The 27531-nt window shown below is 44.7% G+C and overlaps 2 protein-coding genes and 1 pseudogene across 4 annotated transcripts; 2 read left to right on the forward strand and 1 right to left on the reverse strand.

Annotated features, from left to right (window-relative positions):
* Positions 1-4814: 4814 nt before the first annotated feature.
* On the forward strand, positions 4815-11509 carry LOC131832967 (zinc finger protein with KRAB and SCAN domains 8-like). The gene is made up of 2 exons (XM_059176217.1): positions 4815-5064; positions 6999-11509. Exons 1-2 carry the CDS (start codon positions 4836-4838, stop codon positions 7766-7768), a joined length of 999 nt encoding a protein of 332 aa, XP_059032200.1. The 5' UTR covers positions 4815-4835; the 3' UTR covers positions 7769-11509.
* Positions 11510-12038: 529 nt separating this feature from the next.
* On the reverse strand, positions 12039-12797 carry LOC131834749 (10 kDa heat shock protein, mitochondrial-like; annotated as a pseudogene).
* A 4239-nt stretch (positions 12798-17036) lies between these two features.
* On the forward strand, positions 17037-26461 carry ZSCAN16 (zinc finger and SCAN domain containing 16). Of its 3 annotated transcripts, none has more exons than XM_059176214.1 (3): positions 17037-17896; positions 18866-19004; positions 25669-26461. In XM_059176214.1, the coding sequence occupies exons 1-3, from the start codon at positions 17516-17518 to the stop codon at positions 26187-26189; spliced, it is 1041 nt and encodes a 346-aa protein (XP_059032197.1). In that variant the 5' UTR covers positions 17037-17515; the 3' UTR covers positions 26190-26461. The 3 variants fall into 3 exon arrangements, with proteins under 3 accessions (XP_059032197.1, XP_059032198.1, XP_059032199.1); XM_059176215.1 differs by lacking the exon at positions 25669-26461 and adding an exon at positions 23705-25662; XM_059176216.1 differs by lacking the exon at positions 25669-26461 and adding an exon at positions 22949-23688.
* The last annotated feature ends 1070 nt before the right edge of the window (positions 26462-27531 follow it).

The following is a 27531-nucleotide window of genomic DNA, read 5'->3' on the forward strand; positions in this document are numbered from 1 at the left end:
CATCCTCATCTTGAGTAGAGCTGTGGTTTAGGAAGATTCCTCTGAGTGTTCTGGGAGAATTCCTAAGCCAGGGAAAATTTAACATTTAACATTTCCCTGATACAATTGTCGTATACACCCCTTACAGACAAGATACATTCTAACACCGCAAAATAAAATCTTGGGTTTGGGTAATGCTATTGTAAAGCTATAGAGATTTTCCCTCCACAATGTCCTTAAATTTTTCAGGCTTTAATACCAACCAAGCAACTAAAAACATTTACTAAGCATTTAATACAACTCAACATATAATACAAAGAAAGATAAGACAGATCCCTGCCATCCAGATGCTGATATTCCAGAAATAATACTTCTGCTTTTGATGAAGGCAGCCTGGGTACCAGGTAAGAAAGCAGAATTCAAAAGGAAAAAAATAAAATCAAAGAAAAGCAATCAAATCCAGCTAAAGGACATCTGTCTTGGAGCAAGTGGCTCAGTACAGCACACAGGATTTAGAGGAGCTGGAAAAGAAAGCCAGAGATATACTGCCTTTCCTTCCTCTAACCTGAGCTCCTTTCCCACGACAGCAGGTGCTCATTCTCGCAAATCTCAAGCTCTAGGGGTGCCTGAGTGGCTCAGTCGTTAAACATCTGCCTTGGGGGCACCTGGATGGCTCAGTGGGTTAAGCCTCTGCCTTCAGCTCAGGTTATGATCCCAGGGTCCTGGGATCGTGCCCTGCATCGGGCTCTCTGCTAAGCAGGGAGCCTGCTTCCTCCTCTCTCTGCCTGCTTCTCTGCCTACTTGTGATCTCTGTCTGTCCAATGAATAAATAACATATTTAAAAAATAAATAAAAATAAAATAAAATAAACATCTGCCTTGGGCTCAGATCATGATCCCAGAGTCCTGGGATCTGGCCCAGCATTGAGCCCCAATTTGGGCTCCCTGCTCAGCTGGAGGCCTGCTGCTTCCTCTCCCACTCCCTCTGCTTGATTCCCCCTCTTGCTGTCTCTCTCTCATCAGATAAATAAAATCTTTTTTTTTTTAAGATTTTTTATTCATCTATTTGACAGATGGAGATCACAAGTAGTCAGGGTGGTAGGCAAAGAGAGAGAGGAGGAAGCAGGCTCCCCGCTGAGCAGAGAGCCCGATGCGGGGCTCGATCCCAGGACTCTGGGATCATGACCTGAGCCGAAGGCAGAGGCTTTAACCCACTGAGCCACCCAGGCACCCCAAATAAAATCTTTTTTTAAAAAAATCTCAAACTCTGCAAAACGTTCAACACCAACCCCACTGTTCTACCATCAGTCTTCAATTCAGTCAACCAGCTTTCCAATACATCTCTCTTCTTACAAGGGTGACCTGCATTGTCACAGCTCATCTATGTGTGCCTCCTCAACACTGAAGTTTTACTCATTTGTTACCTTTTAGGCAGTTTCTCTGCTAGTCCTGTAAGTTAGCAAAGCCCATCAGTGGTTCTCTGCTTCCCACTTAACCCAACTTAAAAAACTTCGAATAGATGTATAAGCCCCTGCACATCAGCTGTTCAGCTTTTCCAGTACCCTGTTCTTTACCTGGGATTTCAATTTGCTTAAATTTTTTGGAGTGTCTGTTAACTTTCATTCTCCACAGCACTCACGCAGGAGGTAAACTGAAACCTGGAACAAATTAATTACCCCTTTGCACAAGACACAGTAGCTCAGTAATACAAAAATGAAGAGAATAACCTCAAGGAGCTCACTGCCTAAAATAAGAAATCCAGTTACTAACTGATTTTTACTGTAGTCCATATGAAAATATCAAGTTACTAATCGTTATAACAGCAATGCGGTATTTCCTAATTGATCAGAACACGTCTATGAAGGTCTGTCCGATTTGTAGGGGAAATGACTTCAGACGAGTTCCGCTAAAAATCGGATAACTCGAGGGCGCCTGGGTGGCTCAGTGGGTTAAAGACTCTGCTTTCGGCTCAGGTCATGATCCCAGGGTCCTGGGATCGAGTCCCGCATCGGGCTCTCTGCTCAGCAGGGAGCCTGCTTCCTCCTCTCTCTCTGTCTGCCTCTCTGCCTACTTGTGATCTCTGTCTGTCAAATAAATAAATCAATCTTTAAAAAAAAAAAAAATCGGATAACTCGAAATTCCAGTAGAAAGTCTGCCCGACTCCATAGCAGAAGCTGGGAAGCAATGCACTGCAAGCCTAGGCCGTCTTTGGGGCGCATACACTGGGACCCAGCGGCTCCTAGCAACACTACACCCTCTGGGCGCGCAGTTCTACTGTACACAGGTATAAGGGTCACGCGCAAGTTTGTCTTGAATTCAGGACACACAGTAAACCCAGAAATGACGTCGCTCTCGCTCACGCAGTGGTCTCCAGCGTGGCCGCGCAGCAAGAATCCCGCTACAGAGCAGAGTCGCTCGCGGCGGCGTGCGGACGCCAGCGGGTCCCCGGGCTTCTTGCTGGTTCCCAGGCCGAGACCGGACGCACGGCGGACCTCAGGTTGCCCGCGGGGCAGGTGTGTCCTCGGCCGGAGCGCGGGGGTCGCGGCCGGGGAAGCAGGCTCCCGGGAGCGCGAGGTTGCGGCGCCCGATCCCCGTCTTCACCCAGACGGCCCCCGCCCCTCGCGTCCCGACCGCAGGTCCCCTCCACGTGCGGACCGACGGCTCTGCGCCCCCGGCGCCCCGGGAGGCCTCGTCTCCGCGGGAAGCGGCGCAGGCCGGGCGGGATTGGCGGGCGCTCCCCTGCCGGCGGCCGGGCCGGGCCCGGGTAACACTCGCGTTCGCGGACCGCGGCGCCGCGGCCCGGGGCCCACCTCCCGGCTTGGCCCGGGCGGCGTGTGCGCGGGCCTCCCCGGGAGTCGGGAGTCCGGCCCCTGCGGCGCGCGGACCGACAGCCAGACCTTCCGAGTGCGGGCCGCTGTGCCCGCTCGTCGGCGCGGGGACAGGGGACAGGGCTGGCGCAGTCGCCGTACTGTCTCGTTCTTCGGAAGGCGGGACCTGCTGCGAGTCGTGTCCTTCGCTCGGAATGATTCCTAAAACCCGCTTTCTGCCAGCCCTCCGCAGCAGAAGCCCGTCCTCTGATCCTCAGGGCCGGGGAAGTGAAGGTGTGTTTGAAGGATGCCGAGTGGGTCGCAGGTGCGAGGCGTAGAGAAGACACGAGCGGGGCCTCCGTGCGTGGCCCCGGCTTCTGTGCGGGGAAACTGAGGCAGACGACAGGGTCACGGCGAGAACTGCAGCCTGTTCGGAGGCCTTGCCGTGGGGAGGGCGGGAGGCCGGGATCTAATGCTGTCCGAAGTCACTCTCAGAGCAACGCTACCCGGAGGGTTTAGCCAACCAGTTACTTTCCTGGTCTTGCTATTACGCTGCGGTTCTGTAAGACGTTAATGCTAACGGAACCTGGGTGAACGGTGTAGGGAGTTCTCTGCGCCGTTTGGGGAAGTTTCCTTTAATTCAAAACTATTTCAAAATAATGCATTTTTTAAAAGGTAAAATTTTTACAGAGGGGGAAAATAGAAGTTTAGAGAGATTAAGTCACGACACGTAAGAGAACAGCACAAGATTCAAGCGTGGGTCTTCCGGAATCCACAGCCCTTGTCCTTCACCGCAGCCCACGGTGCTGCCGAAGCGGTGGTGCACGTTTAAACAGATAGGCCCTGCTTAAGTCTGCTATTACATGGAAGACTGAAACCATCTACACCCACACAGCCTCCTACCTACCTAGGTTAAGGTGACTTAGCTATTCATTTATCTACACCAGGTATGACATTATTCCACTATCTTTATCAACATGACATTAGTATTCTAGGAAATTCTTGCCCCAGAAGATCAAGTTGCAAATAATATTTGTTTCGAGAAATTACCCCTCAAAAAATCCACTTGAATGACTATCAGACTCCCAAATTTAAGTGGGTAGGATCCAGAAACTCTCAGCTGAAAACCTTCACCTTGTGTCCATCAGTTCTAAACTATTGTGTCATGATCCTTCCCCAATCCTTATTCTGCTTTGAAAGATCTGCCTTAAACTCCAAAACCTCATAAATATCCTGACTCTGCCTTCCTCCCTGGGAGATACTACTTAGACTCTCAAGGTAGAGCTAGCATTCATAAGAATTAATTCACCTTAGCCTAATCAGTGGATTGTTTTGCTATTATTTTTGGAAAGCAGGGGTCCAACAATATTCTCGGCATTATGAAAAATGCTCTTTCTTGACATTCCTTCTACTTAGAAAACGGCTTGAATGACCTTAAGCACATTTTTAAAATTTTCTTTAAATTTGGGTGAAGCTTTCTTGCTCTTCTGAAACACAAGCATTAGACTTAGTGAGTTCAAGTATTTAATCAGCCTGTGTGTATGTGTGTGTGTTTCTGTCTTTAACTGTGGTTTCTATAACCTTAGGAGTGTGCCCTGAAAGATAACACTTGTTCTTGTCCTCTCTGACCATTGGAGCTGGAATGGCTGCAGTGTTCCTTCCTAGGGCTCATGAAGAGCCAGAGGGGCTCTTCAAAGTAAACAAAAAAGAAGGTCCTGCCGAGGTTCAGGGATCTGGCCCACAGGGCAGCAGCCCAAACAGCCAGGAGTTATTCCGCCAGCGCTTCCAACAGTTCTGCTATAAGGAGACTCCTGGACCCCGTGAGGCCTTGAGCCAACTCTGGGTGTTCTGCTGTGAGTGGTTAAGGCCTGAGATACACAGCAAGGAGCAGATGCTGGACCTGCTGGTGCTGGAGCAGTTCCTCACCATCTTGCCTGAAAGAGCATCACCCGGAGAGCAGGGATGAGGCCGTGGCTATGCTGGAAGATCTGGAGAAGGAATTGGATGAACCAGGCCAACAGGTAGAAAGGGACCTGTGCTCAGTGGGGGGATGGTTTGGAGTGGGCATCCAGGCCGATCCTTTATGGGCTCTCGGGATCATGTACACTGTGGGCCCTTCAGATGCACAGATGAGCCTGCTTGTTCTCAGGTTTCAACCCAGACCTGTGCACAGGAACTGCTTTCTGGGACATCAGCACCTCTGGATCCAGCGAAGGAAGCAACATATCTTCAGCCTCAACCCATGGAGATCCAGGACCCTCAACACCAACAAGACTGTGGTTAGTGTTGACACTTGGGTCATATGGCTCCCCTGGAGACCTTAGAATCATTCGTCATTGTCACGTAAATATTGAGTACTTACTCTGTGCCAGGCACCATGGAAGGCACTGGGTATGGTGAACAAGGCAGACATGATCCTTGCTTTCATGGAGCTTACCAAATAAATGTACCATAACAGCTTGTATATGGGGGAAGAAGAAGGCAGGCAGAGAAGGCCTTTTTTGAGGAAGTAACATGAGAGCTAAATCCCGAAAGTAGAATAGAAATTAGCCAGGTGAGTCGGAGAGGGGAAAGCAACGCAGGCCTAAGAGCATGTGCAAAACAGATGGGAAAGAGGTGCATTGTCAGAAATTATGTTTCTATGCTATGATATTTTTAAAATAATAATCCAAAAGTTTTTTCTCGTGCTGATAGGAATTTTAGTCCTGTTGTATGTGCAGTGATGTTTTGGGCCCCATCCTACTGTTCATTTTATATTTGCTAATGGCTCTGAAAGATGATGTTCTTTCATTGCTTTTTTGAAGATTGTATTTATTTAGGGACAGTGCACTCGAGCATGTGAGCAGGAGGAAGGGCAGAGAGAGAGGGAGAAAGAGAATCCCAAGCAGACTCTGCACCGAGGGGGGTGGCCAACATGGGCATCAGCCTCACAACGCCAAGATCATGACCTGAGCCTTGCATGGGTTGAGGCTGGGAGTCTGGGAATCTGTCAAGCCTGAAGCTACACTCTGGACCATTGAGACTTCCTGGGCAAATGGTCACGAATACAAAGGAGGATTTCTAACAGACCCAGACCCCCATCCATCCTGACCCAAGAAAAGCACATCGCCATGATTCCCCTGCCTGTCTCCTACAGAGGTGCCCCTGAACAGGGTCCCAACACCCCCATCCTCCGGGGTGGGCAATGTGGTCACTTCCTCAATGGTCAACAGTTTCTGAAAAAAGGTGAGATTGTCCCACTCAAGGCATATTCTCCCTGAAGTAATCCCATGTTAGGACCCAGGGTGAAGGGCATTATTTGTAACCACGTAGGAGTAATGCAGGGAAAAGTGATGTGCTTTTAACTCGGTCGGTGGGGGGAGGCCTGGCAATGGGAGGAAAGACAGGTATAGAGACAGCGGAAGACGAAGGAGGCAGTTTACTTCAGCTCTCAGAGAGCTCCCTCCTGCTGCTTGGCCACGGCTCCTTTCCCTCTCCTCCCACAGTATCCTTTTGGCAGTTGTCGCATGCCTCTGCCTGGGGTTGGATCTGATGTAAGCTGCCTCCTGGGTCTTCAGCTGTCTCCATACTTGTCTTTCCTCCCATTGCCATCCCCTCCCCCTCCATTTAAAAGCCCAGGGGTAGAGTGTAGCTTCAGTTTTCACAGATTCCTAGATTCTCCTTTATTGGTAGAGTACAAATATCTTTGGGGCCAAATCAGTCTCTGTTTGTCCCTACGTGATAACATCCTTTTGTGCTCCGTGTTTTTAGACTCTGATCTACTTGTTCTGCATACCTGCAAATAGGGTACTTTCCTGTGCTCCAACCCCTCATTTTTTGGTTCTCCCTGAGGCCTCAGAGCACCTACACAGAGCTGCTTCACAGCTCCACATCAGCACTGGCCCCCACGGCTTCCTTTCTGCTCCTCCCACGGGCCTGTTCCTTCATCTCTCTCTGCTCTTCTCTACCCTTCCCTCAGAACCTACTCGCATCCCAGATCTTTTCTTCTGTTGGTGACTGACTCCTCCCAAACTTGTCTCCACTCTGCTCATGTCATGCCCTACCAGTCCAGACACTGCCAGTCCTCTCTTCCTTTGCAGTCTCCCACTTTCTTCCTCAAATGTTGTCAGACCGTTTTGCTGGGAGAGTTAAGCTGTGTGCTTCTAGTGTACATGTTTAAGTTTATTTCCTGTATATTTCACTGGTAACTTGAAATCTATTGTTTTTGTTTCAGATGATGTGATCGGAATTGAGAAAGAAGAACTGATTCAAAAGCAGAAGTTTACTATAGATATGGAGTCTCCCAAAAAGTCTTCTGGCCAAATGAATGGAAAAGCCCCTGAATGTGGAGAAACCCAAGAACATGAAGGAGGGACACAAAGATATCAGAGAAACACTTCAGCTGAGAGAAGATATAAGTGTGATGAATGTGGGAGAAGATTCACTCAAAACTCAAGCCTCATTAGACGTAAAAGAATCCACACTGGAGAAAGACCCTATTCATGTAACGTGTGTGGCAAAACTTACATCCAGAGCTCACAGCTTATTGACCATCAGAGACTACATAACCAGTTAAAACCCTATCAGTGTGATGAGTGTGGAAAAGCCTTTTATTACAGTTCACACCTTGTTCAGCATCAGAGGACCCACACTGGAGAAAAACCGTTCCAATGCAATGAGTGTGGGAAAGCTTTTCACTACAGCTCAGGCCTTGTCCGACACCAAAGGACCCACACAGGAGAGAAGCCGTACCAGTGTGGTGACTGTGGGAAGGCTTTCTGTCTGAGCTCACATCTGATTCAGCATCAGAGAGTCCATACCGGAGAGAAGCCATACCAGTGCAGTGAGTGTGGGAAAAGCTTCAGCCAAAGCTCGGGCCTCTTCTATCACCAGAGAATCCACAGTGGGGAGAAACCCTACAAGTGTGACAAGTGTGGGAAGGCCTTCAGTCACAGCTCGGCTCTGGTGGGACACCTGCGCATCCACAGCGGAGAGAGGCCTTAGGAGTGCGACGTGTGCGGGAAAGCTTTCAGTTACAGCTCACATCTTCTGGGACACCGAAGAATCCACACTGGAGAGAAGCCCTATGAGTGTGACGTTTGCGGGAAAGCTTTCCGGCGGAGCTCACACCTCATTGTACATCAGCGAGTCCATGCTGGAGAGAAGCCTTAGTGATTGTCGGTACTGACCAGCAATTCCGCAGAAGGCCAGAAAGGCACAGCCAGCAGAGGACACCACCATGACAGTGGCGTGGGGAATTCTGTGATCACCACTGCACTTTTCACGGTCATTAGAAAAGACTTCTAGAGGCTGAGACAGGTTATCGCCTGACAGCTTATCAAAAAAGCACATCTTTCCACATCTTAAACATCCTTCTCTGAAGCAGTGGCTCAGGAAGCCTCAGTGATCCACGAGATATGTATCCGCAGTCGTAGAGATGGCAGTGGTCTTGGAGACGGCTGTGTTCCTCTCCCTTCCCTTCTTCCCCCTATTTTCTTGGGAGTTAGAGTAATGATCTTGCGTGAGGTGTGAATTTAGAGTTAACATCTCATCTGCATTTTAAAAATCCTGAATTTTAGATCAGCTTGATAAAAAGCAGCCTATCAATTATCTACACTGAAAACATTGTGCGCACAAAACCCACTCTGTAATCTGGGATGAACGACTCGTGTAGATGGGAAAGTTCAGTGGGGCAAGAGGATGGACGACGCACGTTCCAGTGTGACCTTTCACATCTTCCACCAGAGGTGCCAAACAGGCCAGTGGGCTGTATTTGGGAAAAATCGTGTGTATTTTTCCCACATGGTATTTTTTTTCAATAATATGTAAAATTATTTCAATTTTTTAAAGCTCTTTTTTTTTTTTAAGGTGTATTTATTTAGAGAGGGAGAGAGAATTTCAAGCAGACTCTGCACTGAGCGCAGAGCCCAGTGCAGAGCTTGACCTCATGACCCTGAGATCATGACTTGAGCCGAAATCAAGAATCAGACACCCAACTGACTGTACCACCCGGGTGCCCCAGTTATCTCAACTTTTTAAAAATCTGGCAATTTCACATAAAATCTGACTTTCCGGATTCTCTTTCAAAAATACATGTTGTGGCAACACTAGAGGGCATATTCCCACAAGGCAACAGTTGACTGGGACAGATTATCACTACTGTGTGTTTAGACCCAGTCCACTGCCACACAGCTTCCTGCGGTCTCCCGCCCCTCCCTCCCCCTACCTGTGTGAGCCCTCCCGTGCTCTAAGGGCTTCTCAGGTGTTTGTGGGTTCCAGGCCAACTTGCCACCAAGAGTTCCACCTTAATTTTATACACCGCCCCCCAATAAGATTTTCTGTGAAGAAAGGGCTTTCTAACAACAGCTTGAAGATTTAGATTAAAAAAATAAAAGTGTGCACTTGTGCACGCAAAGGTAGAGGAAAGCCACTTTAAATTTTTCCTTAGACAGAATGTATAGGTAATTATTGAAAGTCAGCTGTAATAGCTTCAAGCCTAACCCATGAAGACTAGTTCTTTGGGTGAGATGAAGACACAACACCCGTGACAGGGTTGGACATTAGTGTCAGAGTGAAAAGGCCTGGGGCGGAAAGCAGGGGTGCAGCTCAGAAAGAGAAGCTTTGAGATTTGAAGCATTCGGTGACAGGAGCAGCTGTGGGAAGGCTGTGGGATGAGACCCAAATGGGAGACTGGAGAGAGGTGAGAAGAAAAGGCTACAAATACGGGAGGGTCTGGGATAAACAGAGGGAAGGAGAAAGGCCAGAAATGCCAGGAAACCAAATTACAAACAGGAAGCCAAAGCAAAGGTAGTGAAAACATTAAGTGAGTAAGCATGATTTAAAGAAATGTGAGTGGAGGGACGCCTGGGTGGCCCCGTGATTTAAGCCCAGGCCAGGTCAAGGATCCTGGGATTACGCCCCACATTGGGCTCTCTGCTCAGTAGGGAATCTGCTGCTCCCGCTCCCTCTGTGCTCTCTCTCTTGTTCTTGCTTTCTCTCAAGCTAATAAAGCAAATAAAATATTTAAAGGAAGAAAGGGAGGAAGGAAAAAAAAAAAAAGGAAGGAGGGAGCGGGAGGTTGAAAGGCTGGAGGTAGGAGCACTGAGTATTAACTGACCCTCAATTCTATGCCATGTGGGCCAGATGCCTAACATGAAAGACCCTCACCCAAATCTGAGTTCACTGCTGTTTCTTTGTATCACTGAGGACCCTGCCCCTGCATGGGTCTCTGAGTGTTGGGACACAGGACACCTCTCTTTAGATATGGAACATATATATGTTCAATCCTGCTCAGTCTGTCTGGACTGGCCTTCTTAACAAAATCAGCCAAGCAGGAGGATTCTCTCCCAGGAGCAAGAATATATTTCTGGTGGGACCCCTGGGTGGCGCAGTCGATCAAGTTTCCGACTTGATTTTGGCTCAGGTTATGATATCAGCCATAATACCATGAAATATCAGGCTGATACCATTTCAAGTCATGAAATTGAGCCAAGCCTCGAGTCAGGTGCTGAGCGTGGAGCCAGCTTAACATCCGCTCCCTCTGCCCCCAACCCCAACCCCCTGGCTGGCCCATGTGCGCTCTCTGTCTCTCCCCTTCTCTAAATAAATTTTTTTTTTTTTAAAGAAGTCATGCTTGGGGTGACTGGTTGGCTCAGTGGATTAAACCTCTGCCTTCGGCTCAGGTCATGATCTCAGGGTCCTGGGATCGAGGCCCACATCAGGCTCCCTGCTCCCCCTCTCCCACTCTGCCTACTTGTGATCTCTCTCTCTGTCAAATAAATAAATAAAATCTTTAAAATTAATTAATTAATTTAAATAAATAAATAAATAAAAAGAGTTCATGCTTGGCCTCTTTGGGAAGCATGTGATTTACCCATTCCTCCTAAAGAGGAAAGTGTGTTGTGAGATAGAAATACCCATTATAAATTAATTAAATGATGTAGCAAAAGGAAAGTTCTTTGCAAACTCTGACAATCGTGGCTGCCATTTGTTGAACACCAGTTGTGTCCAGCATCAAGCATGTTCCATCTTGTGTAAACGTTCCAACTCATTTGTAGGGTACTATTTATTATCTCAAACAATGTGTCAATGTAAGCCTTATGAAAGGCTTATAACAAATGAAAAGTTTTTAATACATTTAAATATTAAACAGCCTATAAAAGTATTTTTAGAATATAATAACTATGTATAACAGATTTAAAATAGTGGAGGGCGCCTGGGTGGCTCAGTGGGTTAAGCCGCCGCTGCCTTCGGCTCAGGTCATGATCTCGGGGTCCTGGGATCGAGTCCCGCATCGGGCTCTCTGCTCGGCAGAGGGCCTGCTTCCCCCCACCCTCTCTCTGTCTACTTGTGATCTCCCTCTGTCAAATAAATAAATAAAATCTTTAAAATAAAATAAAATAGTGGAAGTTGGAAGTAATAAAATGTCAACAGTGTATTTAGGTAATGAAGAGGGAGTGATTCTCACCTTTTCTATTTACCTGTATATTCCAGTGGAAAAGTTAGAATTCATCATATGCATAAATAAATACTTTTTAAAAATTAAAATACTACAGAATTACTTGAAGCTTTCTGGAGATGATTCTTTGGTAGCCTTTTCAATTATTTCCTTTAGGACTGGTTTATTTTATGTTTTCTGCCTTTTTAAAAAATATTTTATTTTTAAGTAGTCTCTACACCCAACGTGGGGCTTGAACTCACAGCCCCAAGATCGAGAACTGGACTCTCCACCCACTGAGCCCGCCAGGTGCCCCATAGATTTTGTTACTTCTTTTTTTTTAAAATTTTATTTATTAATTTGACAGAGAGAAATCACAAGTAGATGTAGAGGCAGCCAGAGAGAGAGATAGGGAAGCAGGCTCCCTGCTGAGCAGAGAGCCCAATGCGGGACTCGATCCCAGGACCCTGAGATCATGACCCGAGCTGAAGGCAGCGGCTTAACCCACTGAGCCACCCACGCGCCCCGATTTTGTTACTTCTTGAATGAATTTTGGAATTAAAGTTTCTTTCCCCCACCAATTTCGTTGAGATTTTTTAAATTTTTGGTAGCAGACGTCTTCATCTGCTATTTGTCATTTACAATTTTTAAATGTTTTTTTTTTTTTTTCTCAACTGGATTTACCATAGGTTTGTGGGGTTTTTTATGTTTCCTTTTTTGGTTTTTTAGCTTGAATACCATTAGTTTTTTTTTTTTTTATAAAAGAGAGACATGAAAATTATTCACATGATGAAAGATTTCACTTTACTGGAATGGGCAGCTTCACTTCGTGCCATTTTAGCAATGATTCCAGTCCACATACTTTCCGATGTCACAGTCTCAAAATAAGAAATAATCCTTGTCATCTAGAACTGCTTTGGTGCCTCCATATTCTGGGTGAAGAATTTTATCTCCAACTTTCACACTAACTGGTTGAATCTCTCTACCCTTTCCTTTAGAGCCCGATCCAACAGCTACGAGTGTTGCTTGCAACGCTTTTCCTTGAGATTTTTCTGGAAGCATAATACCTCCTTTGGTACAGTTTCAGCTGCACTCCTTTCAACTAAAACTCCATCAAAGAGGGGAAGAAACTTGCTAAATGACTGCGGCTACCACCACGGTTCTTACAGGTTTGTGGTTTTTAACAGGCTTGTTTATAAATGTTTCATTCTTGGATTTCTTAATGTCACCTTTTCTGTGTTCTAATTCATTTGCTTATTCTTTTATCCCTATTTATTTTCTAACCTTTCCCTTGGGGATTTCCTTCTCATCCTTTTTCTAATTTCTTGAGTGCTTAGTTCATTCGTTTTTCTCTTTTTGAATTTTATTTTTTAAGGTTTTACTTATTTATTAGAGCACAATCAGGAGGAAAGGCAGAGGGAGAGAGAAAGGAAGAAGCAGACCCCTGCTGAGCAGGGAGCCTGACATGGGCTTGATCCCAGGACTCTGGGATCATGACCTGGGCCAAAAGCAGATGCTTAACCAACCAAGCCACCCAAGCACCCCTCTTTTTTTTTTTTTTTTTAATAATTAAAGCAAGTGAGAATATACATCCATCGAACGCTGTTATTTTTAACAATGTTATTTGTGGGGTGGTTTTTTGTTTGTTTTTGTTAGCTTTGAAAGATCTAAACAGAGAAGAAGAGGGAGGGCCCTGGGTGTCATAGCCAGGCTGCCTGCTTATGCCTCAATCGTGAAGGCAGAGAGGCTCTACCCAGGTAGAGGAAGGACGAGGAAGGACGTCACCAAGTCAAGGACCAGAGCAAGGGTTTTACCAGGAAGCCTCATTCTGACTGATGCGCAGCCACTCACGTTTCCACAGCCAGGTGCTCCAAGGCTCTGGCAAGTGGATTGTCTGAAGTTGATGGCTGCCTGGAGCTGGGGACATCCCTGAAGAATATTCTGGATTCCTTAAGAAGTTCAGGACCTGGAGCAGGGTTTGTGTTTGGAAACTGGTGAGAGACTTTGATGCAAGACATTAGGTAAGGAGGGAGAGACATACCGGTCAGTTCACTGCACTGAAGGGGCGGCAGGGACCAGTTGAGGGTTGTCTGCATTTTTCACTTGCTCAGCCAGCGATGAGGACGTGTTATGCCACAGTCAAGGGAAGGGGCTGGCTTTCCATCATGTATTTCTAATAGAAAGAAGAGCAGAAGTTATGCTGTTTTTAAATTTCTCTCCCGGAGAGGACAGTTCTGTAAAGCTGGTTTACTTGGATGTTACTCATTTCTGCATTTCTTAAATGACCCTTCCAGGTTTATTTTTTAATTTTTTTAGGTTTATTTATTTATTTTAAAGAACATGCAAGCTGGGGGAGGGGCAGAGGAAGAGAGAGAGAGAGAGAGAGAGAGAGAAGCAGTCTTCCCCCTGAACGCAGAGCCTGATGAGGGGTTCGATCTTGGGACCCTAGATCATGACCTGAGCCAAAATCAAGAGTTGGACGCTTAACCGACTGAGCCACCCAGGCACACCCCACCCAAGTTTATTTGATCACTTATATTTACCCTACGAAGCATAGTGAAGTTCAATCTGATTTTCATCTTAAAGTGTTATATCCTTTTACAAAATGACCTGTCAGGCAAAGAATTTCAGAGAGAAAGGGATACTGATGACATTTCCCAAACAGGGAAATTGTTTGTGGGTTGTGAAGAATAGATGAGGTTTTAAAACAAGTGTCTTTCCTGTTTATACGAGTAACAGATTTTTGTAAAAAGTTACATTTTAGAGGGGCACCTGGATGGTTCAGTCTGTAGAGCATGTGACTCTTGATCTCGGGGTTGTAAATTTGAGCCCCACATTGGATGCAGGGAGATTACTTAAAATCTTAAAAAAAAAAAAAAAAAAAGTTTACTTTCACAGAAATATATAAAATGAAGTTCTCTAAGTTTACCCCAATTAAGAACACATTTCAGATAATTATTCTATAAAAATAATCATATACTATTTTGTTTTGTTTTTAAAGATTTTGGGCGCCTGGGTGGCTCAGTGGGTTAAGCCACTGCCTTCGGCTCAGGTCATGATCTCGAGGTCCTGAGATCGAGTCCCGCATCGGGCTCTCTGCTCAGCCGGGAGCCTGCTTCTCTCTCTCTCTCTCTCTCTCTCTCTGCCTGCCTCTCTGTCTGCTTGTGATCTCTGTCTGTCAAATAAACAAATAAAATCTTTAAAAAAAGATTTTATTTATTTATTTGGCAGAGAGACAGAGAGCACAAGTAGGCAGAAAGGCAGGCAGAAGGAGGGGGAGAAGTGAGGCTCATGTGGTACTCGATTCCAGGACCCTGGGATCATGACGTGAGCTGAAGGCCAATGCTTAACCAACTGAGCCACCCAGGCACCCCCCCCCATATAGTGTTTTATAACTTATCTTTTTTTAAAGATTTTATTTATTTATTTGACAGAGAGAGACACAGCAAGAGAGGGAACACAAGCAGGCGGAGTGGGAGGGGGGAGAACGAGGCTTCCCGCAGAGCAGGGAGCCCGATGCGGGGCTCAATCGAGGACCCTGGGATCATGACCTGACCTGAGCCGAAGTCAGATGCTTAATGACTGAGCCACCCAGGCACCCCAGTATAACTTACTTTGTAAATTCAATGTGCCTTTGGCATCTTTTAGTTTTTAAAAAGGTTGGGGGTATAAAAAAAATCTAAGTTCCCAAATGTGGACATTTGGGTTTCCCCAATTTAAGTAAACAATGTTTCTTTGTATATGTTTTAACATTTGTGTATTTTTTAAAAGATTTATTTACTTATTTTAGAGCTTGAGAGCTGGAGGAGAGGGAGGAAGACAGAGAATCTCAAACAGACTCCCTGCTGAGTGTGAAGCCAAGTGGGGCCTGATCTCACGAACATGAGATCATGACCTGAGTGGAAACCAAGAGTTGGTGGCTCAAATGACTGAGCCACCCAGGCACCCCTTGTGTAAGTATTTCTATGTAAATAATTCCAAGAAGCTAAGTTGTTGGATCAAGAGGTATGGACATACTAATTTTAAAGTCTTGCCTTCAGAAAATATACAACCCAAGAATACCTGTACTTTCGCACACTTTCCAATACTAAATATGACCAGTCTTTTTATCTTTAGTAATCTGAACAATTTTTTAATTGTTATTGTTTTAATTAAAATTATTATTGAACTTGAGCACCTTTTCGTGTTGTCTATTTGTGTTCTATAAATGCTTACCTAAGTTGTTTGCCAATTTTTCTATTGGCTTGGTGGTACTTTTCTTATTTTTTGTAAGAGGCCTTTGTGTATTAGGAAAATCAGTCCTGTGTCTTTCAGATGGTGATATATTTTATTCTGAGCTTATACTTTAGTTTTTATTTTCTTCATTTAATATTCCAAAATTTTACATCATTGGTTCCATTTATCTTTTCCTTTGTGGATTTTCAGTTATATGTCTTTAGGGTTTTATGTCATGTTTATATCCCTCCCCACTCCAAGGTAGCAGTAGCTTCCCAGCCTACCTCCCTGCTTCTGTCTTTGTACAACCCCTTTCACTTACAAGTTTATTTTTAACACAGCAGCCAGAAAACTCTTTCAATACCTGTATCTGAACATGTTACTCTCCTGCTCAGAAATTCTGAATGACTTCCCATCTTGGAGTAAAAAAAAATATATGTATCCTTGAATTCACCTTGAAACACACTCCACTCCAGGCTGTCCATTTGCTATCCCTCTTCCTGAAACAGCTTTACCCCTGATTATACACTCACTCATCTCCCTCAGTCCTTGCTTTAATGTACGTATATTAGTGAGGTCCTCCATGACCACCCATTTAAAATTGCATTACTTCATTCTCACTCCAAACTTCGTGTTTCCTTTATTTTCTCCTTGGCACTAACATGCACCATCTAATATACTATATATTTTTCTTGTTTATTGCCTGCCTACCTACCTCATACACTGAAGCACACACACTAAATTACAAATTCCCCTTAATTCAAAGGTATTATTTTCCTTTAACCTGTAGCTCCAGCTTCCAGAACAGTGCCTGGTGTAGCAGGTGAATAATCAATATTTGTGTAAGAAAGGGAAAGAGGGAGAAAAAAATTAAGCATTTCTAACCCATCAGATTGGCAAACATCAAAATATCTATGACATTGTGTTGACAAGTATAGGTAAACAGAACATCTCTCTTAGGGTTTCTGATTGATAATATAGCACTAACAAAAGTACAAATGTCCCTACTCCGTACTCTAGTAATTCTATTTCTAGGAATATATACTATGTAAATACCCTTAGGCATGAGAAAGATTTATGTTTACAGTAATTTACTCCAGCAGCGTTTCAAAAAGAAGATGGGAAACAACCCGCCTGACCACCAGTGGGGTAACCATTAATGGATGATGGCCCACACAATGAATACTGTGCAATTGATTAAAAAGGGCAGATCGAGGAAACCCTTTATGCACAATCTCCAATATTAGTTACTAGGAGGAAGCAAGCAAGGCGCAGAAATGCTACCTTTTGTGCAGGAGGAAGGCGAGGGGGATAGGTACCTGCCTGACCCGTGTACGGAACGGTACGCGACCCAGAAAAAGTCAGGCTGTCAAAAGTAGATGCTGGAGGACACTTACTCTTTTAAAATGTTGAACTGTGTGAATCCATTACTTTTTCATACTACGTATCTAATAAGTAAACCCAAAAAATTCTTGAGAGGGGAAAAGTTTTGAAAAAGAACAAAGAGGATACGCCTGCGGGCCCGCGAACAACCGCTTACACACGTGGTCCTCCACGGGCGGGGCCACCGAGGCGAGGTATCCTAGAGCGGCCGGAAGTGCCCGGGGCCCGCGGCGGGGCGCCCATTGGTCGGCTGGAGTCCAGCCTTTGTTCCCGGCCGCCGAGAGGTGGCTGTTGCCGCGGGCGCATCCGTCTGGCGTCCGCCGCTTCTGCGGGGGTGGTCGAGGGTCGGCCCTCCGCGAGTGGACCGTCCCCACAGCCACGGAACGCCGAGCCTGCGCCTCTCGGGCGTGGAGTCCGCGAGCCTCCTCGCAAAGCTGAGGCGTTTCTCCTCACAAAGCGGTGACTCTCGGGCTTCCTGGAGTGCTGACGGGCGCCGGCCGCTCCCCGACCCAGAGAGAACCGGGAGTCGCGTCGGCAGCGGGCACTTTCAGTCAGAGCGCAGAGCTAGTCGGCCTGGGCGCCCCGGTGCCCTTCAGCGCGTGTGTGCTCACGGCAGCTTTCGTCCTTTCTCCGCCGCAACGGCGTTCTGTGACGCGGTTCCGAGAGGTTCTCCTTGGGGTCGCGCGGGGCAGGGTTAATCTCCGACGCAGCGCACGATGGCCGCAGCCCCGGCACCCGCCGGACGAGGACTGCCAGTAGTGAAGGCCGAAGACCGTCGCGGCGGACAGGACTGCGCCTCACACTGCACCCCTCACAGGAGGGAAGTCTTCCGGCAGCACTTCAGGAAGCTCTGCTACCGCGACGCGCCCGGGCCCCGGGAAGCCCTCACCCAGCTCTGGGAGCTCTGCCGCCAGTGGCTGCGGCCCGAGTGCCACACCAAGGAGCAGATTTTAGACCTGCTGGTGCTGGAGCAGTTCCTGAGCATCCTTCCCGGGGACCTGCAGGCCTGGGTGCAGGCGCACCACCCGAGGACGGGCGAGGAGGCCGTGACGGTGTTGGAGGACCTGGAGCGGGAGCTGGACGAGCCGCGGAAGCAGGTGGGCAGGGGACGCTCAGGGCGCGCGCACCGGGCCGGCACGGAGCCGGTGACAGGACACCCGGGGGTACTTCACGGGTCGGCCTAGGGGAGAACAAGGCGTAGGGAGGGCGCCGGTCGCCGGGGTCAGATCACTGGAGCGTGGTTGAGGACGGTCGCGGGAAACGACGCAGAGTCCGGTGCAGGGCTGGGGTCCGTGAGGAGTTACAGGAGGGCGAGTAGGTAACAGGAAAGCAAAGAATTCTCCAGCATTCATAGCTACTAAAAAATGGGCTACCTGGTGTAAAAAACAAACAAACAAAAAAACCCTCCCTTTCCATGGGAATAGTCAGGGCGAGTTCAAGTAGATGTCAAGGATATCGCAGAACAGCGCTGTCCGAAAGAAACACAATGGGAGCCATATGCGGAGTTAAATTTTCTAGTAGCCACATTTCAGAAAATGAGATTAAATATATTTTGTTATTTTATTTAACCCAAAGTAATCATGTAATCAGTATGAATAATGAGATATTTTACATTCCTTTTTAGCATTGTTTTAAAAATTCAGTGTATATTTTATGCTCTGCCTGTTTCCATTCCTACCAACCACATTTCAGGCGCCCAGTAAGCACACTGTGCTTGTGGCTATAGCCTGCAGTTGGAGAAGAAATACCCCCACTTGGAGGGGGTGGTGGAGGTTGGACGAGGTAATTTTTAAGGTTCTTACCAAGTCTCAAGGCTGTGATCCTGAACCTCTGCCGATCATTGTGAGAAGACACTGAATTTCACTCTCCAGTGGCCTGAAGTGTCGAGATTAATTGCCGCCTCTTCTTTTTTGTAGTCATTATTGCCATTTGCAATTGAATGAGAATTTTTCCCATTTGTGTTCCTGGTCCCTGGTAAATGCTTCTTTTGAGCTTTTCTCTTAAGTTCTTTAAGTTCTTTCAGAAAATCTACCTTACAAACCCAGTCATACTTCATTGTTCCCCAGGTCCCAGCCAATTCAGAAAGACAGGACACACTTTTGGACAAGTTGACCCCCTTGGGAAGGCCCCATGACTCACTGACTGCGCAGCTCCATGCCAAGAAGATTCATCAGGAGCAGGAATCTGGTGAGCCCCAGAGGAATGGTAAGGAGCAGGAGTTTATGTGTGTGAGGGAAGATACGATTCCTTGTGTTAGAGAGGAGCTTTCTCACTGTGATGTTCTCCTTTTCAAGTTTTCTTGCTTATTCTCCACCTCACTGTAGAAGATTTTATTCCCTTAACCTACTCTTGCCTTATCATGGAAAGAATTATATTTTAGTTTTTCATTAGACTTAAAAGCTGCTTTTTAGCTTAATGGATGGGGGTTGGGATTTAAATACTGTAGTTAATGATACCTTACATTTCTATTTGTTGATATCTGATGCGTCTAGTTCTAAATTCTCTTAAATTTACATTTTTAAATTCATATGACACCCTGTATTAGTCTGTTAGGGCTGTCAGAACAGACTAACACAAGCCACAACAAAAGTGCCACAAGCCACAACAAAAATTTATTTTCTCACAGTTGTGGAGGCTGGAAAGTCCAAGATCAAGGTATTAGTCGCCTTGGTTTCTGGTGAGGCTTCTCTCCTTGACTCACAGACTTGCTGTGTCTTCACATGGTATTTTTGCTGTGCACACATACTCTTGGGATCTCTTCCTCTTATGTAAGGATGCCAATCCTATTGGGTAAGGGCCCCACTCTTATAACCTCATTTATTCTTAATTACTTCTTAAAAACCCCTTTTCCAAATGCAATCACATTGAAGGTTAGAGCTACAACATAAATGGGCGAGGGGTGGGGAGATACAGAGCACAATTCAGTCCTTAATACAAGCTCACACTGAAAGAAATAGGGAAGAGGGAGCAAGAACTAGTATAGTAGGCTTTTTATTTCTCCATGTTACGTTGACTGGGTTTGGGTTGTGGTTTGCTTCACCACCCAGTAATCAGTTCACTAATTGAAAACCAGATGTCTAGTGTATTCCCAGGCTTCAGTAAAAAGTAAACAAATTTTAAATTCCAGTTTGCCCAAACACTGCTTTTTTCAGTGCTCCCTGTCCTTTCTCTGCAGGCTCTTGTGTCCATACTGCTTCGCCTGGCCTATTACACAATCCATTCTCACTATTTTAAATTTTACCAGTACGGTTCCCTCATTCTCTAGGTTCCCTGCCATGTGATTTGTCTAATCTGATAAATGATTTTAAGATATTTGTAGTTCATACTTGGAAAGATGGCATTCAATTATATATAATTTAAAGGAGTCTTTTCATGCTTTAAAGCATAGTGTTGGTTACTGGTTACCTTTTGAGGTGAGGTTTAGACCCCCTGTTCTATTCATTCTTCTTTTATTAAACATTTGTTGAGCAGCAGCTACATGCTAGGCACCATGTTAGATGTCAGGAATACAAAGGAATGACTTCTTCAAAAAACAGAAGTGAGCAGTTGTGCTATGATCCCACACAAACACAAAAAAAGACAGCTATCCCTGTGGCAGGCCCACAGAAGTGTCACAGAGTAGGTTTGCTTGAGCTGAGATGGTCAGACGGGTGGGGGCTAGGAAGGGAGAACATCCCAGGGGATAGGTGGGGATGAAAGCTTAACACTAAGAACAGTAGTTGCTCTGAGTTGATTTTGATAAAGAGAATTTTGTGGAAGAGAAAAACCAAATGCCAGTGGTGAAGGTTGCTGAAACAGACGGAGGTCTGTTATATTATTTTATTTATTTACTTACTTTTTAGTTAGTTGTGTTGTTTGGTTTTTTTTTTTTTTTTTTAAGTTTTTTCTGGTTTTGTTTTGTTTTCTTTTTTACACAGAGAACACAGGCAGGCGGAGTGGGAGAGGGAGAAGCAGGCTTCCCGCAGAGCAGGGAGCCCAATGTGGGGCTTGATCCCAGGAGCCTGGGATCATGACTTGAGCCGAAGGCAGGCGCTTAATGACTGAGCCATCTAGGTGCCCCATAAAGTGGGAGTATCTTAATGTGTGAAAACGTAAGTGGGTTCAGTTTTTATACATGTGAATTTGCTGTATCTCAAGCATCCATCCAATGGGCAGTGCAGTTTAAAATATGGTTCTAGGGGCGTCTGCCTTCGGGTCACGATCCCAAGGTCCTGGGATTGAGTCCCACACATCAGGCTCCCTGCTCTGCCAGAAGCCTGCTTCTCCCTCGCCCGCTCCCCCTGCTTGTGTTCCCTCTCACTGTGTCTCTGTCAAATAAATAAATAAAATCTTTAAAAAAAATAAAATAAGGTTCTAGATGTAGGAGAAAGATGTGGGAGGAGATAAGAAATTTGGGAATCATCCCTGGGTAGGTGATAGAAGACATGGCTATAGACGAAGTTGACCAAGAATGTATAAAGTGAAGAGAGGCACGTGCACATTTTGAAGGCATGCCACCATTTGAAGTTTGAGTGGAGGAAGACGATTCTATAAAAAAGACAGATCAGGGACTATCAGAGACGTGAGAAGCAGAAGAGGGTGGTGTCACTGAAGACACCAGGAGCTGCAGCCAGCTATAGCCCCTGCTACCAGTGGCACACAGGATCAGAACTGAGAAGCAATCATTTACTGATTTTGGCATTTCGTTAGTGGTAGTCAAGAATAGTTTCAGAAGGTAGAAGCTAAAAGACGCAGGCTATTTGAATAAGCTTTAGTAACCTCTTCACCTTTTCTTTGTGAGCAGGCATATTGTAAGAAATTTCTCTCCCTGCCTTTGGAAGGAGACAAGACAAGCAGTCAGTCATAAAACAGGTCACAATAATATTTAAAGATGTCAATATGCTAAATTCTATGGAGAATACAGGATTATGACTAATGGATAGTCGGTGCAAAACTTTTAAGGTCTAGATGGACTTTCCCTTTTTTTTAATAGATATTTCTAGACAAGCTCCACTATTTTGTGTTACAAATTCAGAAAAATACACAGTTCTTATACCTAAAATTGTAGAGGTTTACACATATGCGGCTATTAAAGTAACTTTGCAAGGAAAAATAGGAATGGTCTTTTCTTAATCTAATCTACTGAAGGGTGCTTCATGAAATCTAGCTATCCTGTGAGGCCTGAGAATTTTTAGGAAATCCCTTCTGTCTACACTTAACAGTGCGAATAGGACTTTTTCCTAAGGTGCAAGCACCAAGGGCCATACACAGTTTTTACCTGTGTCACCACCACCACCACCATCATACCCCCCCACCAAAATAACAGATAAGCAAAAAACAAAACCCACCAAAACAATACAAAAACAAACTGCAGAAATCACAACACATTTCAGGACGTATCTCTCAACTTTATTAAAAGCATGTGATGTCCAGTTCAAATCCTCATTTTACAGTTGATGAAATATACCCACGGTGCTTGTGACGTGTCTAGGTTTCCAAAGAGTAAGAGGCAACGCTGAGAGTACAGTCAGAACCTGAGGTTCCTGCCTACCGGTCCAGAACAATTATTAAAAGCCATCAGGATAATGTACCAAAAAGTCACTGTTTTTCAAAATATAAATTTATTGTTAAATAGACTTTTATTTTTTGTTTAAAAAAAACTTATTGTGGGGCTCCTGGGTGGCTCAGTTGGTTAAGCATCTGACTTGGGCTCAGGTCATGATCCCAGAGTTCTGGGATCAAGCCCCACATCAGGCTCCCTGCTCAGCGGGAAGCCTGATTCTCCCTTTCCCTCTGCTGCTCCTCTTGCTTGTGCTTTCTTGCTCTGTCAAATAAATAAATAAAATCTTTTTTAAAAAAGCTATTGTATCCATACCAACAAGGTATTATTATTTGTATTAGTTTTTGGCTAGGATAATAGGACTCTTCTCCATAAACATAACTGGGAATTACAATAGCAATAATCACTTAATAGAAAACTACATTTGTAGATGACAAAAGAACTCGGAGAGCTGAGTATCTAGAAGTTCTTTGTAGCACATTTTAAAGTATTTCAAAGGGAACTAGGTAACCCACAACACTGTCTCTCCATTAGCAAATAAATGACAGTCTCCTTAACTCCATTCCAGTTTCATTTCACTCAGCATTTAACCTTGTCCTTGCTCCCCTAGATTGTCAAGCAAGTGCATACAGATGATCTTTGTGGACCTGGACTTCTCTCAAATTCTCGCTGATAAGGACTCTTAGTATTATATATGCCAAAATAACATTGGAAGGACAGCCCTGGCAGAAGATGTTAGATCCAAATATTTTTCACTTTGTCTGTTCTAAACAAAGGTCTCTTGGTGCACCTGGGTGGCTCAGTCAGTTAAGCATCTGACTCTTGATTTTGACTCAAGACATGAACTCAGGGTCATGACATCGGGCTCAATACTTAGTGGGGAGTCTGCTTGAGATTCTACCTCTGCCCCTCCTCCCACCGATGCCCTCACTCTCACTCTCTCTCTCACATAAGTAAATCTTTGAAAGAAGGTCTCTTAGAATCGTGCTGGCCTGAGATTACCTGGCACTTGGAAGAGATACATAAATAAGGCTCTGAAATTCCAGTTGACCCAGAAATAGACTGTAGATCCTTAAGATGAGAAAACTTCCCATTTGACACTTTCCATACAATATTATTCTGTACATTGTTCAATTACAGATCTAAGAGTTACCATTTCAGTTGCTGACCAAGAAAAACCAACTCTGTTTAAAAAAAAAAAAGCCTCTTGAAGTCCTGGTGAGATTTTTCTCTAGATTTCTCCTGAAATCATGGTAGAAGAGACTCATCCTGAGGACTAGTAGATCACACTGAAGATGGTGGACTGACCACTCAGATTTGTGTCTTTTTTTTTTTTTTTTTTTTAATATTCATCTTCATCATTAAGCCACAGGAAAGCCAACCAGTGGTGACAGCTGTACATAAAAGAAGCAGTTGAGCCAACCGATATGCTGATGTTTGAGAATACTTTTCTTAATGGTATGAGGGTGTCTCTGATTACCATGATTTGCTTGATCATTATTACCCTACTAACTCAGCAATACTTCTGTCACACATTATACTTTCATAAATGCTTTACTATACATTCCCTCATCTAATCAAACTATAGGAAAAGAGGGCACAGAGGTGATAAGGAAACCAAAACAGCAGTCATCTGCCAAAATTTAAGCAGTTATCAGACAATTCCAACGCTGGAATTTAGACCTCCTGGCTCTAACTTAGTCCTGTCATTTCTAGCCAAAGATAATACGGCATTTAGGTTCCAGAACAATATCATCTAAGAGGAAATATCCAAACTTCCAGAAAGTCTACTGCCTGACTTAAAAAAGAAAAAAGGGGATACCTGGGTGGCTCAGTCATTAAGCATCTGCCTTTGGCTTAGGTTGTGATCCCAGAATCCTGGGATCAAGCCTTGCATCAGGCTCCCTGCTTGGCAGGAAGCCTGCTTCTCCCTCTCCTACTTCCCCTGCTTGTGTTCCCTCTCTCTCTGTGTCTCCCTCTGTCAAATAAATAAATTAAATCTTTTTTTAAAAAAATGATCATTAAGGAAGAACCAATTTGAGAAAGACTGGGAGCAAGGGGACATGGTGATGACAGTGCAGAGCAGACTTCATAGAATGGCACTCAGCCATGTGAGCCAGTGTTCCTCCCCCAGCTCAGGCACTGCTTCTGTCATGCCAGGTGACCAACCACTGAAAATCGTAATAAAATGACTGTCACAGTGAAGATTCCTAGGTTTGTTGAGATGGTGGTCACAGCATGACCAAATAGGTGACACTTTCCATTCCCTCCAAATCATCAAAAGAGCTATTGTATTGTCTGATAAAATTCATCTCAGCAAATATTGAGTACTTGCTATTGTGTGCTGTTCTGTACTAAGCTTGGGGTTAAGGACATGGGGAGCAGGAAGAAGGAGAGAACACGTCCAATTTGTGATATTAGGGAAGACTTCTGGAGGACAGAGCATTTGAGATGGACCTTGAATAATACCTAGGAGAGTGGTTCTCAAAAGTGTGGTTCCTGGACTATTAGTATCTGTCACACCAGGAAACTTGTTAGAAATGCAAATTCTTAAGCTCTACTCCAGCTTTATCAAATCGTAAGTTCTGGGGTCAGGAAGCATGGCATCTGTTTTAATAAGTCATCCAAGGTGATTCTGATGCACAGTCAAGTTTGAGAACCACAGTGCTAGGATCTGACAGCAAGAGATGATAGTTTCAGAAAAAAGGATTCAACCCAGCACATACACCAGACCATCCATTGTCACTTCCTACTAATCTTCCTGGATTTATCTTGACCTACATGCTCTTAAGTCTGCTTTTAATTATTATCCTTCACACATTCCCCTCCTTTGATGGTTCTTATTCACTGCATTCCTCTCAGATCCCTAATCCCACTGTCCTCCACTTTTACTGAATTTTACTAGCACTTAAGCACCTGTGTTTCAGGCCCCTACATGTTTCTCCCAAACTTACCTCCCTTCCCAGCTCTGTTCCTCGATCCCCGTCTGCTCCTCTTAATTCTCCTCAGCACATCTCCAGTCCCCATTTACCACTCACTCTGCCTTTGCACAGGGTTGCCAGGTAATCCACATCATTGGGATCCACATCACTGCCTTTTCCTCTCTTCTTAATCAGCTCCCAAGAACGTATTCCGCTGCTCTCTTCCCTACTGCCTCTTAATCTCTTCCTTACATTGTCATATATGTTTTGACGGTGCCAAATATCTAGTTTGTGCATTGTATGTGACTTTGTTTTTTATAACACATTTATAACATTTATGTGTTCGTTCTTTCATAGGCTTTGCTTCTCAAACCTAGACTAGGACATGTTTGTGTACTCTTTGTTACAGGTGATCAAACCAAAACTAAGAATCAAGCATTGTCCCAGAAGGAAGATATGCCCAAGGACACAGAATTCCTTGGGAAGATAAATGACAGACTTAACAAAGACATTTCTCAACATCCTGAATCCAGAAATGCTACTGAAAGTGAGGGCAGATTAGAGTGGCAGCAGAGGGAAAGAAGACGCTATGCATGTGAGGACTGTGGGAAAAGTTTCAGTCACAGCTCAGACCTTAGTAAGCACAGAAGGACTCACACTGGAGAAAAGCCCTACAAATGCGATGAATGTGGAAAAGCCTTCATTCAACGCTCCCATCTCATTGGACACCACAGAGTGCACACTGGAGTGAAACCCTATAAATGTGAAGAATGTGGGAAAGATTTTAGTGGGCGCACAGGTCTTATTCAGCATCAGAGAATCCACACAGGTGAAAAACCCTATGAATGTGATGAGTGTGGGAGGCCCTTCCGTGTAAGTTCAGCCCTGATCAGACATCAAAGAATTCATACAGCACATAAGCTCTACTAAGATGGTGAAGTAACAGAAATTCTTTAGCTACTCAGGTCTCCTTAGTTACCAGAGAATCTGCCTTAGGGACTGAGTATCCTGAATGCAGGCAAAGCTTCAGTCATCATGGAACATTTCTCTGGCACCAGAGAATCTATCTGAGAAGATTTCCTTTTCTTTCTAAATTAGTTCAGTTTCTTAGGAAGCATTTAAAGTTATTTCAGAAACCCTTGTCTGTTGACAAGACTGCTCACTTGCAGCCCAAAATAACAATGTTTCTTGGTTGAAAGATAGTGAATTCTGCTTCTCAGTTTTCTTTTTTACTTGACTATTCTGTGTATGACATTAGGCAAAGCATTCGCATTTTCCTCTGCCCTCATTTCCCCCTGTCGAAGACACAGTAGAGGTCTGTTGTATTAAGTTAAAGCTGCTTCTCAAACAGTACTATATATTTGTTTCCCATCACTACTGATACAATAGCCTAAAACAGGGCGTGTAATCGTTTTGTGGAATTTGTTTGCCAATGCTAAAAAAGAGGAAACCATCAGAAAAGAAGCAGAGTAAGGAAAACATTCAAGTGGAAAGGAAAGCAGTGAGTGATGCGTAGAAGCTGCTGGGAAGGGAGATGACCGTAATGAGGATAAATCACTCCTCTTCTGAGTCTCAGGTCCCTGTAAACTGAGAGACATGGGGAGGGATTCGTCCAAAACTGCACTGTCCAGTTTGGTAGCCAGTGCCCACACATGGCTGTGGGGCAAATTTAAAATTAAATTCACTCAAAGTAGAGAATTCTGTTCCTTATCACAAGCAGGTAGCAGCTACTAAACTGGACAGCACAGACACAGATCATTTTTATCATTGCAGAGAGTTCTAAAGGACGCTGCTGTCTAACCAATCACCAGTAACATGTCTTCCAGCTTACATATTGTGTGATTCTGAGTTCAGGAAGGTAGTAAAAGAGAAGCCTAAGGAGACTATAGTAGCAACAGGAGATAAAATACACTCTAAAAAAGGACTTAATAATAACTTTATGGCACTTTTCCAGCCTTAAAAAAGGAGTGTATTATAACTGAATGACTGAAGATTATTAAAGTAAATATAATAACCAAATAATCTAAATTGAAAGTTAAGTTACTACCTCATCTCTAAAACAGAGTGTAACTACCTTTACAAAGTAGCATCCCATCAGATACCTATGCTGATAAGAAACTGAGATTCTCAGGAGTTTAATAAACAATCCAATTTTTTTGTTTGGCTTGGAAATGTATTAGCAGTTCATATACTTGCAACAGTTTTACATCCCTAGTTTGAAAATACTATAAAATGACATAAATTGTGAGCAGAGGCCCAGCACATTCAAATG

This window comes from Mustela lutreola, chromosome 6 (assembly GCF_030435805.1).
Source record: "Mustela lutreola isolate mMusLut2 chromosome 6, mMusLut2.pri, whole genome shotgun sequence".
In the NCBI taxonomy this organism is placed as follows: Eukaryota; Metazoa; Chordata; class Mammalia; order Carnivora; family Mustelidae; genus Mustela; species Mustela lutreola.

Coding starts and splice junctions, on each gene's coding strand:
- LOC131832967 (XM_059176217.1), top strand. CDS start 4,836: ATGGTTTGGAGTGGGCATCCAGGCCGATCCTTTATGGGCTCTCGGGAT. Junction 5,065..6,998: donor TCAACACCAACAAGACTGTG/GTTAGTGTTGAC, acceptor TTTTTGTTTCAG/ATGATGTGATCGGAATTGAG.
- ZSCAN16 (XM_059176214.1), top strand. CDS start 17,516: ATGGCCGCAGCCCCGGCACCCGCCGGACGAGGACTGCCAGTAGTGAAG. Junction 17,897..18,865: donor TGGACGAGCCGCGGAAGCAG/GTGGGCAGGGGA, acceptor ATTGTTCCCCAG/GTCCCAGCCAATTCAGAAAG. Junction 19,005..25,668: donor TGGTGAGCCCCAGAGGAATG/GTAAGGAGCAGG, acceptor TCTTTGTTACAG/GTGATCAAACCAAAACTAAG.